General features: G+C 39.8%; 1 protein-coding gene and 1 long non-coding RNA gene across 4 annotated transcripts in view; one reads left to right on the forward strand and one right to left on the reverse strand.

Moving 5' to 3' along the window:
* LOC137131315 (uncharacterized) overlaps positions 1–10,805 on the reverse strand; it is a 31,296-nt gene extending 20,491 nt beyond the window's left edge. The window contains exons 1-2 of the long non-coding RNA XR_010914980.1: positions 10,667–10,805; positions 3,240–3,370 (exon numbers count right to left, since the gene is read on the reverse strand). This is a non-coding gene — a long non-coding RNA (uncharacterized lncRNA). The remainder of the gene's footprint in view (positions 1–3,239; positions 3,371–10,666) is intronic.
* The window catches only part of nr5a2 (nuclear receptor subfamily 5, group A, member 2), a 62,684-nt gene continuing 57,150 nt past the window's right edge, over positions 10,799–16,332 (forward strand). The window contains exons 1-2 of one of the 3 annotated variants that reach the window (XM_067512397.1): positions 10,799–11,598; positions 14,632–14,750. In XM_067512397.1, the coding sequence (XP_067368498.1) occupies positions 11,517–11,598; positions 14,632–14,750 (201 nt within the window). In that variant the 5' untranslated portion in view covers positions 10,799–11,516. Of the gene's footprint in view, positions 11,599–12,793; positions 12,925–14,631; positions 14,751–16,332 lie in introns of those variants that run through there. The other 2 variants (XM_067512395.1, XM_067512396.1) reach the window with 2 other exon arrangements.

Here is a 16,332-nt window from a genome sequence, read left to right on the forward strand (position 1 = left end):
CCAATTAGAAATCTGGTTATATATATAAATGGCAGAGAAATGAAACAGAAATGTAACTGGGGAAAACAGGTTTTTCCTTATCCCCTGCCCTGATTTTGGAAACCAGCGTTCCCATTTATGTGACAGTTAAGAAATCAGCTGGAGAAAGCCGACCGTAATCTGGTTACTTGACTCTACGTAAACACGCTCACTGTGGTTGGCTGTATGGCTGAACTTTGATATCTTGACTGGCTAATCGGCGGACAGACAACCTGGCTGTCAGTGGCTGCCTCACTAACTAGCTGACTGATTGATTCTCTGGCTGTCTACTGTATATGATTCAGTGCAGAAGTGGCTCAATCAAGAAAAGATTTACTCACATTTCAAATCCTCTTCTGTCCAAACATCTGTCACAAAAAAAAACAGCCAACTTCTTTTCTCCATTCCTTGAGACTGGTTGGTTTTAATGATGAACAGTTCGTTTTTCATCTCAGCCATTTATCTGCACATACAGTTAGACAGCACACACAGTGTGACAACTGTGAGAGACAGTATTTCGGGGTCGGCCAGGTCTTTGGGGTACGCGTATGTGCTTCTCTAATGCTGCAATGTGCTGGTGCAAGAGCAGAAAAGATAACTAGATTTTAGAAAAGTTTCATATCATCTGCACCTTTTCCAGTTCCGAGAATTATCAGTGTGTAAGATGACTGTTTAAAGAACTTTCTGTCTATCAGAAATCCTAACAATTGCTTTAGTTTTGGTTTCAAAACATAATATGGCGTTTTTTTTTTTCACGCAACCCATGTTTTGTTTCGAAATGAGCTGTTGCTGTTGGACAAAAGAAAGGCTGAAGCATTTATTTGCTTATTCCAAAAAAGTAAGGGTAAGAGTAACCTCTACGATGTCTGTGTAAGTCTACAAATACTGCACATTCATGCGAGGAACATGCAGTATTCCAGTAAGTAACATTTAAAAACTGAACGTGATAAAGTTTTTGATTTGCATATTTGAGAAAAACCTACCCTCTTTTCCAAACAGCTTCCTGCGGTTCACAGTGTCACATAAAGCTTAAGATTCTATACAGCTAAACTGCAACTGCAAATATGATTGAAAGGGATGTAATTATAAGATATGTTAGTTTATATAAATTGCAATAGGGAAATATAGCATACAGCATCCAGTTCTATAGAGTGTGTTCTGTACACCCACCCTCCTCTTTTCAAATCTAATTTGCAGTTTAGTTGCATAGGAAGTTTTTAGGAGACATGTTTTCACCCATAGTTACATTTTATTAAGTGACATGTGGTAGTCCTATGTCTTCCACTAAAAGTATGTGCTCCCATGTGACCTCTTGATTTACAAAAACTCAACAAAAGAACATAAATTTACAGGACAAAATTCCTTTAGTCAAACACAGGAACTGTCCATAGATAATGTTTCCTATAGTGACTTCATGACCAAACATTATGGCACAGTTAATGGTTAGGCTCTCAGTATTTACTCTCCATTAAGCCTTAGCACACATGTCCACACACACACATTTATTACCTACTTCTCCAGGCCTCTCACTTAGATGTAAGCAAACACAAATAAAGAAACGCACGTCACCAAAAATCATTCCTTCACAGAAAGGTTAGTAAACATACACACACTGGAGCAGGACTTAATCATGGGAGAACAATGCCCACTCCCATCCCCTTTTTTAAACCCATAAAGCAACTCTGGGCCTCTTCACCTGCCTGACTTTATGGATCTCTGTGCTGCAATTAAGCTTTATTAGCCATTCTCTGAATGATACAGCACAATGGTTGCCATAATTGAATAGCAACACATTGATTAGAGGCTTTAACCCCTCAAGCTGGGAAGCAGTTAAGAATTTAGGTCAAAAATATTCACATCACTGTATGCAAAAGGATTTATCCTGGTTGTCAGGACTTACTGACTGTAATCCATTAGCTATTGTTATAGTTGGTTGTCATTTCTTCTCAGTTTTGAAGAGTGCATTAAATGGCAGGAACAACTCAACACTATAAATAGCTTATGATTGTTGTTGTTTTACTTTTTCTACAGACACATGTTCATCTACTTCAGAGAAGTAATCAGAGAAAACAACAGACACAGGTAAAACACTTTTAAGCTCTGCTGGAAATAGCTAAATGTCTCGTGCATTTAAAATGTCAATTAAAAAAACATTCTTTCAAACTGAAAGGCAAATTGTAGGGTGATTCTTTCCTTAAATTCACTTCATTATTATGACTTTAATATTAACTCAGTGAATCCTACTTACAATAGCACTAGTAATGCAAACAGAGCTGACACTTGTTTCTAAATACACAAAATGTTAATGTGAATGCACTGGAGTGGACATCTTAATGTTATGCATTTGGCAGAGGTGGAGGTGTGTGTTTCTTAGATGGCCTGTTAACTGTTCTGTGTCATTAGCACAGTGTTGAATGGTGTGGCAGGTTTGTACACAGGGACGGCTGGATAAACGGAGAGGGAAATGATCCATTAGACAGAGTTGTGTGTGTTTGTCTATATAAACTTTATGTGTGTGTGTGTGTGTGTGTGTGTGTGTAGGTGTTAGTGGCCAAGGGTCAGCCAGAGGGTATACGATGTGTCTGTCACAACTGACCGCTCTGCGACCATAGACACCAGTCGATCACCAGCCACTGCACTACAGACTCTCATACACACTTTTTCACTATCCAGACTGTTACAGCCAACCGCACACTGACCCCAGGGTTGCCAAGATTGTGTGTGTAAATCTGTGTGTGTGTGTGTGTGTTAGACTGAACAATAAAACAGTCAACAGTCCAACATAATCACCCAAGATTCACCTAAATAAACAGTGATGTGAATAGAGAAGTGATTTTATAGAGTCGGAGGTGTGTGTGTTCTCTGTCACAAATGACCCCACACTCACCTGGTAACTAAAAGTGCACTAGCGAAATTTGTCCTGCTGTATTTAAATCCCCAATCCTAATAAGCTGAACAGAAAAATACATCCATCCATTGCAGTTCCAGATGTATTTGGGGATAAAGTGCTTACTCGTGTGTGTACTCACTCTTCCTCAGCCTACTGCCTGATTGAGTGAGGCTTGTCTCTCCAAGAATATTTTATGACGTCTATAGAGCAGTAGAGTTAGTAGTTTCATTCACTTATCTATTCTCCATTTTATTAAAGGACATCCTAGTTTTCAATAGTGTATATTAAGGCAAAATTGGAATAACAGAAACATCTGTAAATGCATGCACACCTTACGATAGAGACATGCCAAGCAGATACAGATAGGGCACCAATGATGATCAACTGCTGCATTGTCTCATGTCCCCTTTCGTCTGGGCCAACAGATGGCATTTGAACAGAAGTAGCATGTATGTCTTGCACCTGCATTAGAGGAAAGCAGAAGAGATAGAGCCATGAATATAAGCTGTAAACAAAGCAGCGCTTGCCACTTGTGCTTGCTACAGACTCGAGCTACTCGAGGATATGTCTAATGAGAAGATAGCAATTGTACTATCCCCTCTATGTTAATCCTGTGGTTTCTTCTTGTATTGTTTGACTATGTAACAGGGAGTTTCATGTCTGGGTGGTGATTTGTCCAAGATAAGAGGCTTAAAAATCATACCAATGAAGATAAAAAGTTTATTGTTTTGTTCTTTTATCCTGCTCACTATTTGTTTTATTGAATAGACAGTTATTGAGTCAACATATGAATGTGGAACAGCTGGCTAATTTAGTTGAGAAAAAAAACAGAACTTTGTATGACAAAACTTACATGTGCGTAACAGATCACATAAAGCACTCCTAATTCTTATTACTTTATTTTTCAGAATCTCAACAGTGCAGCCTCACATAGTGTGTATTGGCTTCTGTAATAAGCCCTTTATGTTTAACAACATCAGAAATCCTCTGACTTTCTCAGTTGTGCCCTGATCAAACATCTGCTGTTATTGTGAAAGATCACACTTACACACACCTATCTGAAAACAATGCCATGTTTTTGACATTCACCCTCGTTTATGGGAAAATCCACGTGAGAGCTGCCTTTGGAATTTCACCTGACAATGATAACACTAGCTGTTGCAAACAAACCAACACACAGTTAAGATTTATAGACCCCTCTCACACATATGCAAATACTCTATTTCCATTCCGACTTCACCCTATGGTTTGTTTAGTTTTTGTTGCAGCCTAAACACCTGACAGTGTTGGCAAGGACTATTGTTCCTCCTGCTGGCCCTTGAAAATAGCAGCTTATAGGAAGCAATGAACAATGACTGTTACATGACCTGCTAATGGATCTAGCAGTCGCTCCATGCTTGTGCATGTGTGTTTAGAGAATGTGAGAGTTCAGAAAAAGCAACCACGACAGACAGGTTGGTTTCTGTTTATGCATGTTTTTGTAGAGTTGCATGTGGATATGTATACATACTTTTTATATGGACTATTCACTGTGACATTGCACAGGTGAAGGAAAGAAATACTGTAGGGTCTTTAAACCAAGTGACAACTGCTCACTGTCTCAGCCATGTATTCCCTTTACAGAGTGACATAACCTTAAATGGACCATAGTGTCTGGTATTGTGACTACGGGCCTGCGTCCCTCAGTGTCCAGTTTGACATTCAAAGCATAGACCTGCTTTTCCTTTACAAAATAATTTACATTCTGTCCAACTGTCTTTATTTCTAAATGGTGCACTTTGAAGAAACAAGTACAAAGGAAAAGGTGGGTTAGAACTGCAGCAGAGGATGCTGACCAGTGGATGGATGGTGCTATGCTTTTGCATTTATTTACCTAAATTCAGATTTACAGTTTAGATTACTCGGCAGTGCACTCTACCATCAGATCATTGATTTCATTAATCATTTAACTATTTGATCTTTATATTGAAAGGGGCAGTGGTGGCCTAAAGGTCACAGAAGTAAGCTTGTGACTGGACGGTCTCAGTTGAAATTCTTGGTCCTACACGATAGGCTCCTCATCAACACCGCTGCCGTGCTCTCAATCGATGGGACAGGTCAGAATGTGGTTGTACTGGGCAGCTCTCAGGAGTGAATGTGTACTGGTGCAAATGTGATCGAGGTGTTACTAAATTTAAAAAAGGAGAAAAAGCACACAACAAAAAGGCCAGAATTACAATAACAGGGTATTCCAGAGTTTGACATAATTTCTTGGAATTCCCTGTTTAACTAGATGATGTAACATACAGACGGGTGGTGAAAAGGTATTTAATTAGTAATTTATTTATTGTCCCATTCTGGTTGCCGACCCATGATTTAGAGAGAGACAGGACACAAGGTGGAAACAGAGCAGGAAAAACATGCAACAGGCTCTATGAATGTTGTTGTAAGATGACTTTGCAGCCTGATTATCCTCATTTGGTGATATATGGTGGGGGAGGAGACGGCTGTCCAGCACATCAAAAAAATCTAAAATCTCAGACAGAGCTAAACTGAATTTTAGCAGGTTGTATGGAAGAATCAGAATTGGTTTTGTCACTAGTTTGTGTATGAGCTCCGCACTGATGGACAAACCTCTGCACATTTATTTGCATCAAAATGTTTGAAAAAAATTGCAAACCTGCATCCTCTTCTTCGTCATGTTGGACAAATTGGTGGACTTGTAACCCCTGGAACTTTCATCTCTCCTCAATTTTATGCTTTTCCTTTGCATTCAACCCCACCCCCACCTTGCCCACTCCTTCTTTCAGGGATGTTACTGGGTCATTTAGCTCTATGTAGATCTTCTTCTTTCATCTTTTTTTCTCCTCTTCCCTTTTTCTGTTAGAAACATTACCAGAGTAGACTCCTCCCTCGCTCCCACCCTCTGAAAATGTCCTTTTTCTGTTGTCTTTACATTGTCTTTTTTCATTCCTACCTCCAATTTGATTGACATTTTATCAGACACTTGGATATGCTGAGGCTTAAGCTACTCTGCCACAGTCCAAACCATTTCAAAAGTAAGGACGTTTCAGACAACATTAAGACACTGACACATTAATTACTCAGTGCTGTAAGAACCATTAACGATTTAACACAGTTCCCCTAAAACCTGTAACCCCCTGGAGCAAAGACCAAGCTTTTATTTATCAGGATTGGTTTTGCTGATGTTTTTCAGGAGATGTTGATTGTAGAACAAGATCAATAATCAATTGGATTGGAAAAGTGGCACCTTCTTCCTGTTCTGTGTTGTTCAGAAATCAACCAAAGACATATAACATGGCTAAGGGCTGAACATATGTAACTCACATGTAAGTCTTTCAACTATTGTCGTCAAACCTACAAATACAACACATGCAGTAGGCTTTTTAAATTTTTGGCCAGTTTTTCCAGTATTCTTTAAATTTGTGTTGATACGTTGTGTTTCTGTGGGAAATCACATCTGAGCATGTGGATGCCAACCAAGCTTGAAAATATTCAGAATTCATGTTTATCATTGAATATTTATATCCCTCTTTTTAGTTTTGTAGAGCTATAAATCATTAAAACGTGTATGAACATGTGCCCAGCTCACCTCACTTTTATGTTTTCTCGGCCGCTTGACATGGAGATTACCAAACCCCTCGAACAATATCTGCGTCCTTCCACTTTAGGTTGTCAGCAGCAAACTTGCAACACTGAAACCTCTTCACACAAACATGCATGCACACACAAACGCACACTCCTGTCTTCAGTCAAAAGGCCCCGTCTTTGTTTGATCCCTGGTGAGTTTTATCTCTTAAGTCCAAATGTCAACACTTGCTGTTGACAGACTCAGTTTCCTCCAATCACCCATTGACTGTCAACATCTACAGACCAGCAGGTAACAGCAGTTGACCTGCTGCACAATAGAAAGTCAAAGAAATATGAGATATTAAGGAATTAGAGCATGGCAATTAGAAACGAGAGATTAAGATTAAGACCTTTTTATTCCTTACAGCTGATCAATCTTAATGCCAGCACATGTCGAGTAAGACTAATGTAAATGCTTCTCACCTGCAGCTGACTCATTTTGGTCTCATTGAAGTTGATCATTTAACTGTAATTTTTGTTTGTGTTGTCATAGAACTTTTGCATTTTAAAACGGTAATTTGATCAACATGCTTTGCAATAAAGTTCTGTCATACGCTTTGTTGCAACAAAAAACTGGTTATGGCGTTGGAAGAAACAAAACAGAGGTTTGACCAGCTACAGTATGCCTGAGACCTGCAGAATAGCTGTGTAGATTCCATACCTTACCAGATGGTGTTTGCAGTGCAGTTTTTGTATTAGATGTAGTCCTCTTCATAAAATGAAAAAAGATTTTTCCAGGAAAAAGCACATTCCAGACTGGAGGCTAATATCATTTAGATTTATGACAGACATTTATGCAACAAGCAACAGTCCCCCCTACATCCTTAAGTATCTTTCAGGTCATTTCTTGTCTCTATCATCACCTACATTTGAAACCTCACCAGGCAACTGTTCTTGGCAGAACAGTGCAACAATGCTGGGAAAGATAGTGCAGCATTAAAGAAATTAAGAGTCAAACACTTCCCTGAGGAGCTGGTGGAGACCAAAATAAAGTTAGAAGGAGAGTGAAAGTTGGACTTAAATTCACTGGCTGGGCAAACATGTGATTCCAAAAAAAAAAAGACAAGAAAAAGAAAAAAGATGTTGATCATCGTCAGCCAGATGTAGTAACATCTTAATAAGAAGGCAATTTGTCAGTCTTGTGTTTACAGTTTAAATGCAGCTAATGTTATTATTTACTTTGAGTTCACTACAGAGGCCGTATTATAGGTTTGGTTCCTCCACTGTCTTTGTTTTGTTTTATGAGCTGTCGTTGGCTATATTTTTAGGTGCGTAAACATGTGTGTTGATGAGGGAGTGGAGGGGAGATTTCCTGGTTGTGAGCAACAAGTGAGCGTTGATTTTAATTTAACAATGTTAGTGTGTGAGCTGCTGTGCAATTTCAAGGCTATTGTTATTAAATCAGGAAAGACATGCAGCCTTACACTCATTCATGAGCAAAAATGTATACGCATATACTATACACACAGAGCCAAGTTCGGTTTTAGTGCCAACAGCATTGGAAGCTGCAAGAGTGGGTGTGTGTGTGTTTGAGTGTGTGTGTGTGTGTGTGTGTGTGTGTGTGTGCCAATCAGATAAATCCAAAGTTGGAAGTGTGATGTGGCTGAAGATTAGTCCAAAGTTTGAGTCATATTGTCGGCCTTTCGTTAGATGTTACTTTTACCACCTCAAACTGCAAACTATAAAACTCCATGGCAATAAAAGCCCACTTGCATACCTGGGTCACACTCTCTTGCTCCCTCCCTCCCTTTCCTCTTTTCTTCTCTCTTTCTTTCTCTGTTTTTTTTTTTTTCGTCTTTGTGGTCATCCTTTTTTGAACTGTCTTTTAACCTCTTCTATTTCCTCTGTCCCTCATTGCCTTTTACCACTGCACCCTCTCTCTCACTCTCCCTCCACACAGGTTAATCATTCCAGCAGTGCTATCTTGCCAGAGAAGGTCTTATCAGTCTGTCCTATCAGTGTGTCATTTTATAACCTAACCTGCAACCCCCCTCTCACTGTCCAGCCCCTGCTTGTCCAATTCCTTGTCACCCTGTGACTCCGCCCACCATGGCCTGTAAGTAACCCGGCTTTAACCAATCAAAAGCGACTAGTATATGTCTGTTGCTGATTGGTGGAGCCTCTTGCATCCTTTTAACAGTTGCGGTTGATGCGCTGGTCAACAAATCATGATAAAAATATACGCGTCTGTATGGGAATGTAATTATCAATAAAAGACAAAACAGTAGGAAGGTGTAGTTGTCAGAACTCAATGTATACATAATAAGTTTTATGTATTTCATTGTTTTGTGTATTTAATTATAACTTATTAAAATGTCGTTGCTGCACCCCACAATGACACTAGAAAATATTCAACAGGGGTGAAGGGAAACATTTCTAGTAAAGAAGCCTTAAAGAAACAGCTGCGTTTGGGGTCTGTAAAAGTAATATTAATAATGTGTGTCTGGGTGTGTGTACGTGCGTGCATGTGTGTGTGTTGCCTTTTGTGTAAACAACGTATACTGTATTTGCAGTACAAGCAAGTTACCTGTAACAGACTTAACTGATAATGTCTTGTAGCTAACGTATCAATTGTCATATAACGTTTTAGAAACCAATTTGTATTGCAATGGCTGAAACAACTTCTCTATTAGGATTTTTAAAGGTTACATAACGCAGGGTATTTCTGTTACTTTTAGGGGTCCCTCGGTGATAATCCGTGCGCTGGATTATTAAAACTTCATACATAAAGCATGTTCGTCTGGAGCGCATGCTAACTGGTGAAAGTAAGGTTGAATGCAACAGGTTGTATATACAAAGACTGTAGTTTTGCCTGTTTATTCTGTCATGTTCTAAATAATGTGGCCATATTTGCTCTGCAGATGCAAATATGGCCATAATATGGCAAATGTTAATGTTTATTGAAACTTTGAGAAGATAAGGCCGGTTGCAGCGGAAGAGAAACGTGATAGTATGCTATAAATAATCTTCCAGAGAAAGGAATACAGCTGATTTAGTAAGTATTTCACTACGGAATTTTATACTGCTCCCATAAATCATAGAAATAAAAGGAAGTAAACATGCGTAGGGGATTTGTGTGTGTGTGTGTGTGTGTGTGTGTGAAAACAAACTAGCTAAAAAACTAATTTTAGGATTTGTAAGTTTGTATTTCCTTTACTGCTTGGTGGTACATTTTATTATATTGCTACAACAGCGGTGTCATAGGTGCATATTGCATTTTATGTGTGACATGTTATTCTGTGATTATTTCAAAAGATGGAAGACGTGTGTGTGTGTGTGTGTGGCGCGCCCTATGCAACCCCTTTAGGTGTGTCTGGCAGTCTGCCCCTTGACATTTCAAGGACATTTCATTGTCTCTCGATGCTCATCCTCAGTGGCTTCAGCGATAATAAGAAATCACTGTGTTTGTGTGAAGTAAAATAAATGTGTTTCTATCTGTGCTTGTGTGTTAGAGCGGGTGGCGGGGCGCATTACTGGGACACAGCGCCATAATTATTTTTGTCTTTGTGTATTTAATTTGGAATTGGCTAAATAGCCCGAGTCTTACGTCAGACCACTAATTGATCCCTACTCAACCAATTACTGATAATAATTCAGAAGCAAAGGTATAATTTATTGCGTAAGGGGGGTGGTTTGATCCGAAAATAAAGGCCATTTTAAGCCTGAGGCCGGCGCTACTCACATTTTCCACAAAATTGAACAAACAAACCCAAAAGCTACTAATGCTACGGCAGGTTATTTTACATATTTTAAATATTGATGGGCATAATGCAGAATTTACTTTGTCCTTCACCTGCATTATAAAAGAGAGGGATAGACCAGTTAGAAAGAAAGAAAGAAAGAGAAAGAAAAAAGAGAAAAAATGAAAGAGAAATGGTTGATTAGACTTTATGATATTTTAATTATGGAGGGATCATTAAAGTGAAATTGTACTAAATGGCCACAGATGCTGAGAACATGATACCAAGGCTGATTAATGGGGATAATTAAACACCATAATAAATTTTATGGAACAGATATGTAACGATTAAGAGTTTTAGCAGAAAGGTTTACATTATAGAAGCGTGCGTACCCTCCTGCGTTTGTGCTGTAATATGTTCCTATTATAACACGCTCCAACCCACATACCTTTGCGCGCTGCCTTTGCACTCCGAAGGGGAGTCTGTTCTCATACACAGTTGCATCACCTCGCTTGATTTCCTTGTTCTCCCTCCGCTTTTAAAGTCCATCATTAAAGGGATTAAACAGCTGAGATTTAAGAGAGATTGAACTGGAAGGTTTTGAGGCGATATTTCCCGGTCTCCTCGTCTGATTGGACCGGGAGAGGATGATGTCAGACGACCGCATGCGCCCCGGATTGGAGAAAGGCGAGTAAACAAAGCCGCGAGGAGAAGGAGGAGGACAGGTCTCCACATCTTCAGACGGTCCGACCGACACGCCAAAATCCGAGTTTACGCACAGGAGAAAGCGGCCCCGGTGGCGCGTAGTCGTCTGCTGAAGGCTTAAAGTTTCACTGACAGTCCACGTTAATGAGTGACGCGCTGAAAGACTTTTGGAAAAGCTGAAGGAAAACTTACTCGTCTTTCATTTCGGACGCTGTGCGGTTTTCGCGTTTGAGCGAGAGACTGATTGACGAGCCCAGCGCACAAGTGCTCGTGAATAGGCATCGAAAGAAGTCATCGTCGGTGCTTTGCCTGCTTTTTACGTGTTTGCGCATATGCGCTTTTGAGAAATTACATTTGTAACGTTGAATCCACAGCAGACCAAGACCGTTTGTGCAGTACGGCGGTTTGACTCAGGCTTCATATTCAGGTCATGCTTCGGTAATTGGAAGACAGACAGAGACAGAAAGTTAGAAATTGCTAATAAAAAAAAGACATCTGGGACACTTTGAGGTGCGTTTGGGATCGTTTGCCTCTCACATCCAGGCGTCCCGCCGAGCGGTGCGGAGTCTCCAGCTCAGGCCGGCAGCGCTGTCATGCTGCCCAAAGTCGAGACTGAATCCCTTGGACTCTCTCGATCGTATGGGGAACAGGGACACATGCCAAGGAACATGCAAGGTAAGAGTTGTCATTTTTTGAAAATCCTTTTAGATCACAAAAATCATAACCCGTCCCTGTACGCTGACTTCTTAACAGCGTTATCGCACTGGAAGTTCTCGGTGCGAACCTCCATTTTACCAAAACTTCCCAACACGCTCATGTACATTTACCAAAATAAATGAGGCCACTAACTGATGACAGGCATTTTACGATCAAAGTGTTAAAGTCGTAAACGTCTGCCTGGCTATTGAAATGTGTTTTCAAACAGACGTCTTGCTATATTGTCCTAATCTTCACAATATTAAACATTATATATGTAGATTTGGGCTAATTTTTCAGTCTGATCTGCGGTCACTGATTATATCCAGCTGTCAGTCATGCTCAACTAGTGTTTAAAATCTGAGGCAATGCAGAGCTTTGTGTATTTAACTTTGTCATTTATATAATTTTATAATGAACCAGTTGACTTAGTCTTAGCAGTGTGACTAATAAGCAGAATTAAATCGTAATTTGTTCCGTATATGAAGCTAGTTCGGTCAGAGCTGTTGCCAATTTCCCAAAAAAGAAAGAAAAAAATAAATAAAACTAATGGTTTGATTTAGTGCCCGAACCAAAATATTTGACCTCGGGCCAGCTATTAACTGCAGTTTACTAAACCTATTAAAACCTACCCAATTGTTACAATATATAAATAGTAAAATTATCCTAAATGAATGAGAAATAAATTTAGGTTAAATTGTGTTTTTGTGGTGTTGGGATTTCTGTTTTGTGATTTGTTTTCTGGCCTAAAACTGAATGACTTCTAAAACAGTGAGGAAATAAGTATGCGCACCAAATATTGTTTTTTTTAGGATGCCAGAGCCTACCCATGTGTGCATTTTTGTTTTTATATGTTTTTTTCCCACTATTGCTAAAACAGCAGAGATATTTTAAAAATGCGAAATTGGCTTTACGATTATAAAAATGTGCAGCTTTGTTTGAGGAAAAAATGTCCGGACACCTGTACCTGTTCAAATTGGGCACATTTATTTAAATTGTTGTTTTTTTTATTGCAACATGGCTTCTACAAAGTACAGGTAAAGCAGCTGACTCTTCCGTCAAAATAAACCCACGCTCCCCCATCACTCTCCTCGTGTCATTCCGCAACTATATAAGCGGGAAATCAATTACCCGATCTGGGTTTATGGGACCTGATAACTAATATAAGGCGGGAGTGGCTTGTTAGAGAGCACGTTATCAGCGTTTACACACGGGCTGAAAGAGGATTTCTCCGCGTTTTTTGACAAACGCTGTAGCTTCCTGCAAATTACATGAGCAAAGTGGCACCGAGGTGAGACCCAGCAGGTGAGAGACGGGGCGTTTCTGCATCTTCTAAAGCAATGCTATCTACACACTTCTCCGACTGTTGCAAGGCTGCTGCAAGACGGGCCAGCTAACCTCGATTTACTATTTTTCTATTTTTTTTTTTTTTGTGCAATACCAACCTAACTTAATATGATGTTATAGAATCTCAAAATGTGACCTAGTGGTTCACATAAAGCTGCAACATAAAGTGTGCAGTTTGAAAGGAGAAAGGCATGTCCAAAACGCTGAAAGACAAACTTTTTTCCTCCAAATACTTTATATTTGTGCTCTTAGGAACATTTCCAACTGAAGGTACTGTTTTTCTTATATTGCACGGCTTCCCTCCATTTCTTAACTGCGACCAATGTCACGATCATGTTTATTTTCTTTAAGTAAATGTGTCTAAATCTGCAGCTGTCGTGCGTCATGAGAACGGGGCCTACAAATCATCTCCCTCGTGCGCTTTCAATGAGAAGAAAGTTCAGAAACTGACTCTGCTTTAAGCTTCTGCAAAAATTGAAATGAAAAAAAAAAAAAGCGGCTCGGTGGAACTTGTTGCTTCAGCTGCAAAATGCAGCGCGGATCCCAGCAGGGCAGCGCTTTAACAAACCAGAAATCATGTCTAATTAAAAGGTCTCACTGAGCAGATGAGTGGATTTTGAAGTAGAACAGCAATGTGTGTGTGTGGAGGCCTTGGAAGGCGTCTAGTTGACAAAATATTTCCACTTTTACAGCCACATCCACTGAGGTTTCCTGTTTGATCTTGGCTGCTTTTTATGATTAGAACCATAAATGCTGTTGTAACTGTTGTAAATGTCAGCCTGGCTGTTTGCGTAGCGCTGCCACTCTTATCAATGTAAGTTTTTCTAATACACAAAGCAAAAAGGGGGCTACACCAAGTACAGCGCTATGATCGCTCAGTAGATCGCGCGCGCGTGTGTGTGTGTGTGTACAGTCGCAAGTGTGACAAATAGGCCAAGATTCTACTCGCTCCTGATGTTTTGTCACTGAAGTAATTAGCTTGTTTATACTCTTCATTCTGAAAGAGCAGCAGAATCAGCTCTTGAATTAAAAGACAATATAAATGTTGAGTTGATTTTTTTATTTTATTTTTTGTCAAAGAAAAACGCACAAGCATCAAGCATTAACGAAACTATAGCCACTGGCCTTGCGGGTGATTCTTCGACGGGGAAAAATAATGTTGGTTCAATTTGGTTTTGGATGTTTTTTCCTCGCCTGCAGAGATAAGGGCTTCTCTGTGTGTCTCTATTTGTCTGTGGGCGGTAACAGTTTTCTCATCCAATCCGTAATATCTCTGCATTTCCCCCAGCGATTTCACGACTTAGATGCATGCATATTTATGAGTCTCACTTTCATGAGTGTCTTTAACATTTTATATACATATGTGTGTGTGTGTGTGTATGTAATATATGTGTGTATAATTTTTGGCTCCTGTCTGCAACGACTGGAGAGGAGATGACGCCGAGAAGGAGATATAGATGGTTGCGCCCTTTTAAGTCATTCCAAAATCTATGCACACATCTCCAACCTAAAAAAAAGAAAAGAAAAGAAGAACACGGAAAAGAGACCTCATTCATTTTCGTCGCGTGATTCCCTGTGGTTCATCTTGATGGATGGAAGTGGGCTTTTGGTAAAAAGATTTCACTGTAATAGACTTTCATCTGTGTGTCCGTGTCTCCAACGCAGCCCCCCAGTTAAAAATGATGGACTACTCTTATGACGAAGACTTGGACGAGATGTGTCCCGTGTGCGGAGACAAGGTTTCTGGGTATCACTACGGACTCCTGACCTGCGAGAGCTGCAAGGTTAGTACACTCATGCAGAAATGCTAAAAACAATATTTCCGCAGGCACAAAATGTGACTTACCGTAGCCTATCTGCTCTGATTTGTAAAACACTCCCAAAAAATTCACTTTGTCAGGGAGGCCACAGTTATTTATAGCCATTGAACTGAAGGTATCATTATAAAGTTCCTGTAATGCTTTAGAGCCTGTCAGTATTGGGTTTATAGTGGGTTGACAGTACTTTGATTGCATTATTATCACCTGTAGCTGTATTTACTGTATTCAGTTGTCAAGGTAGACAGGCTAAATATACCCTTTAAGAGTTTTATTTCTTCAAATATCTTTATTTGACCTGAATATTACAGATACAGTTGTAAAGTCGGTACATGGCAGTTTAAAAATACACGCCATTCATAGTAATATAATAGCCTAACTTCTATTTCTGTGTGGCTGCCTTATTTCAGTGACTTAACCTCTCTGATCATCTGTGGAAATGCATTTTTTTGCAGTGGCATTTTTGCATGCTAGGCACTCAGTCGACATTCAAGTAAAGATTCAGCTCCTACTCATAAACATTACCGGACATCCAACTGTGAATAGGCTAAGGATCAAGTATTGTTGTGACAGTTGTTCTTACAAACCTTTCCTGTGCGTGTCAGACAGTTTTGTAATGTGGCGAACGACTTGGAAATGAAACACAAGTTCGAACGCATGCCATGGAGTTTTGTCATTTTTGCAACCACCGAACACAGGAGGCAGGGGAGGAGGATGGTTTAACCCAGGAAGCAAAGTACACAGCAATAATAGATCTGTTTGTATAAGCCTGCGTCCTCTTGTGTAAAACTCTCATCACAAGTTCATTAAGAGCACTGCAACATTGTGAGGTTGCAAAAAGTTTCCATAGGCAACATAATAATGAGACTACTGCGAAGCACACAGTTGGTGCCATTAATCTGAGCTCCCTCAACAACCTATTTATCCCTTTCTGCCTATATCCACTGTTGTCCTCAACACGGAGCTAATAGGCACTACCCCCCATTTTTTTTAGTACAGTAAATCTGTCAACACAAAATTAAGCTAAGACAAATGTCTGTGTGTTAACACTATTCAGTGTAAAATTGCAGCTCACAGTATTGATGCAGCAGTGCACATTTCTTGCTTATGTGGTCATTATTCAAAGCAGATGTTATAGATTTTATCCCATATTATGACCTTGAAATGCTAAGCACTTGCTTGAAGGGAGACGTCAGTGGAATCTGCTGCTTTTCAGCCTCAGCGTAGGCTAGTGTTGGAGAGCCAATCCACAAACACATTTCCCAATTTAGCAGATATGCTGGTGTGTGTGTGTGTGTGTTTGTGAGCATGTTTGCATGCAGGATGCAGGTGACGAGGTGTCTTAAAAGGACGCTGTGTACCCTCATTGTACTTTTAATTGATTATATCTATAATGCAGGCAATGCATTCAGAAAAAGAAAGATCATCAGAGCTGAATTGACATATTACAGGCTCATATTTGCATTAAGCATTCACTTTCAGCCATGCAGTGTAGTCTGTCTCAAGTGTAATGAAGGCTCCTCCCCGGGCACATCAGAGGTGAAAAATT

The sequence above is a fragment of the Channa argus genome, chromosome 8, assembly GCF_033026475.1.
Source record: "Channa argus isolate prfri chromosome 8, Channa argus male v1.0, whole genome shotgun sequence".
Classification (NCBI taxonomy): Eukaryota; Metazoa; Chordata; class Actinopteri; order Anabantiformes; family Channidae; genus Channa; species Channa argus.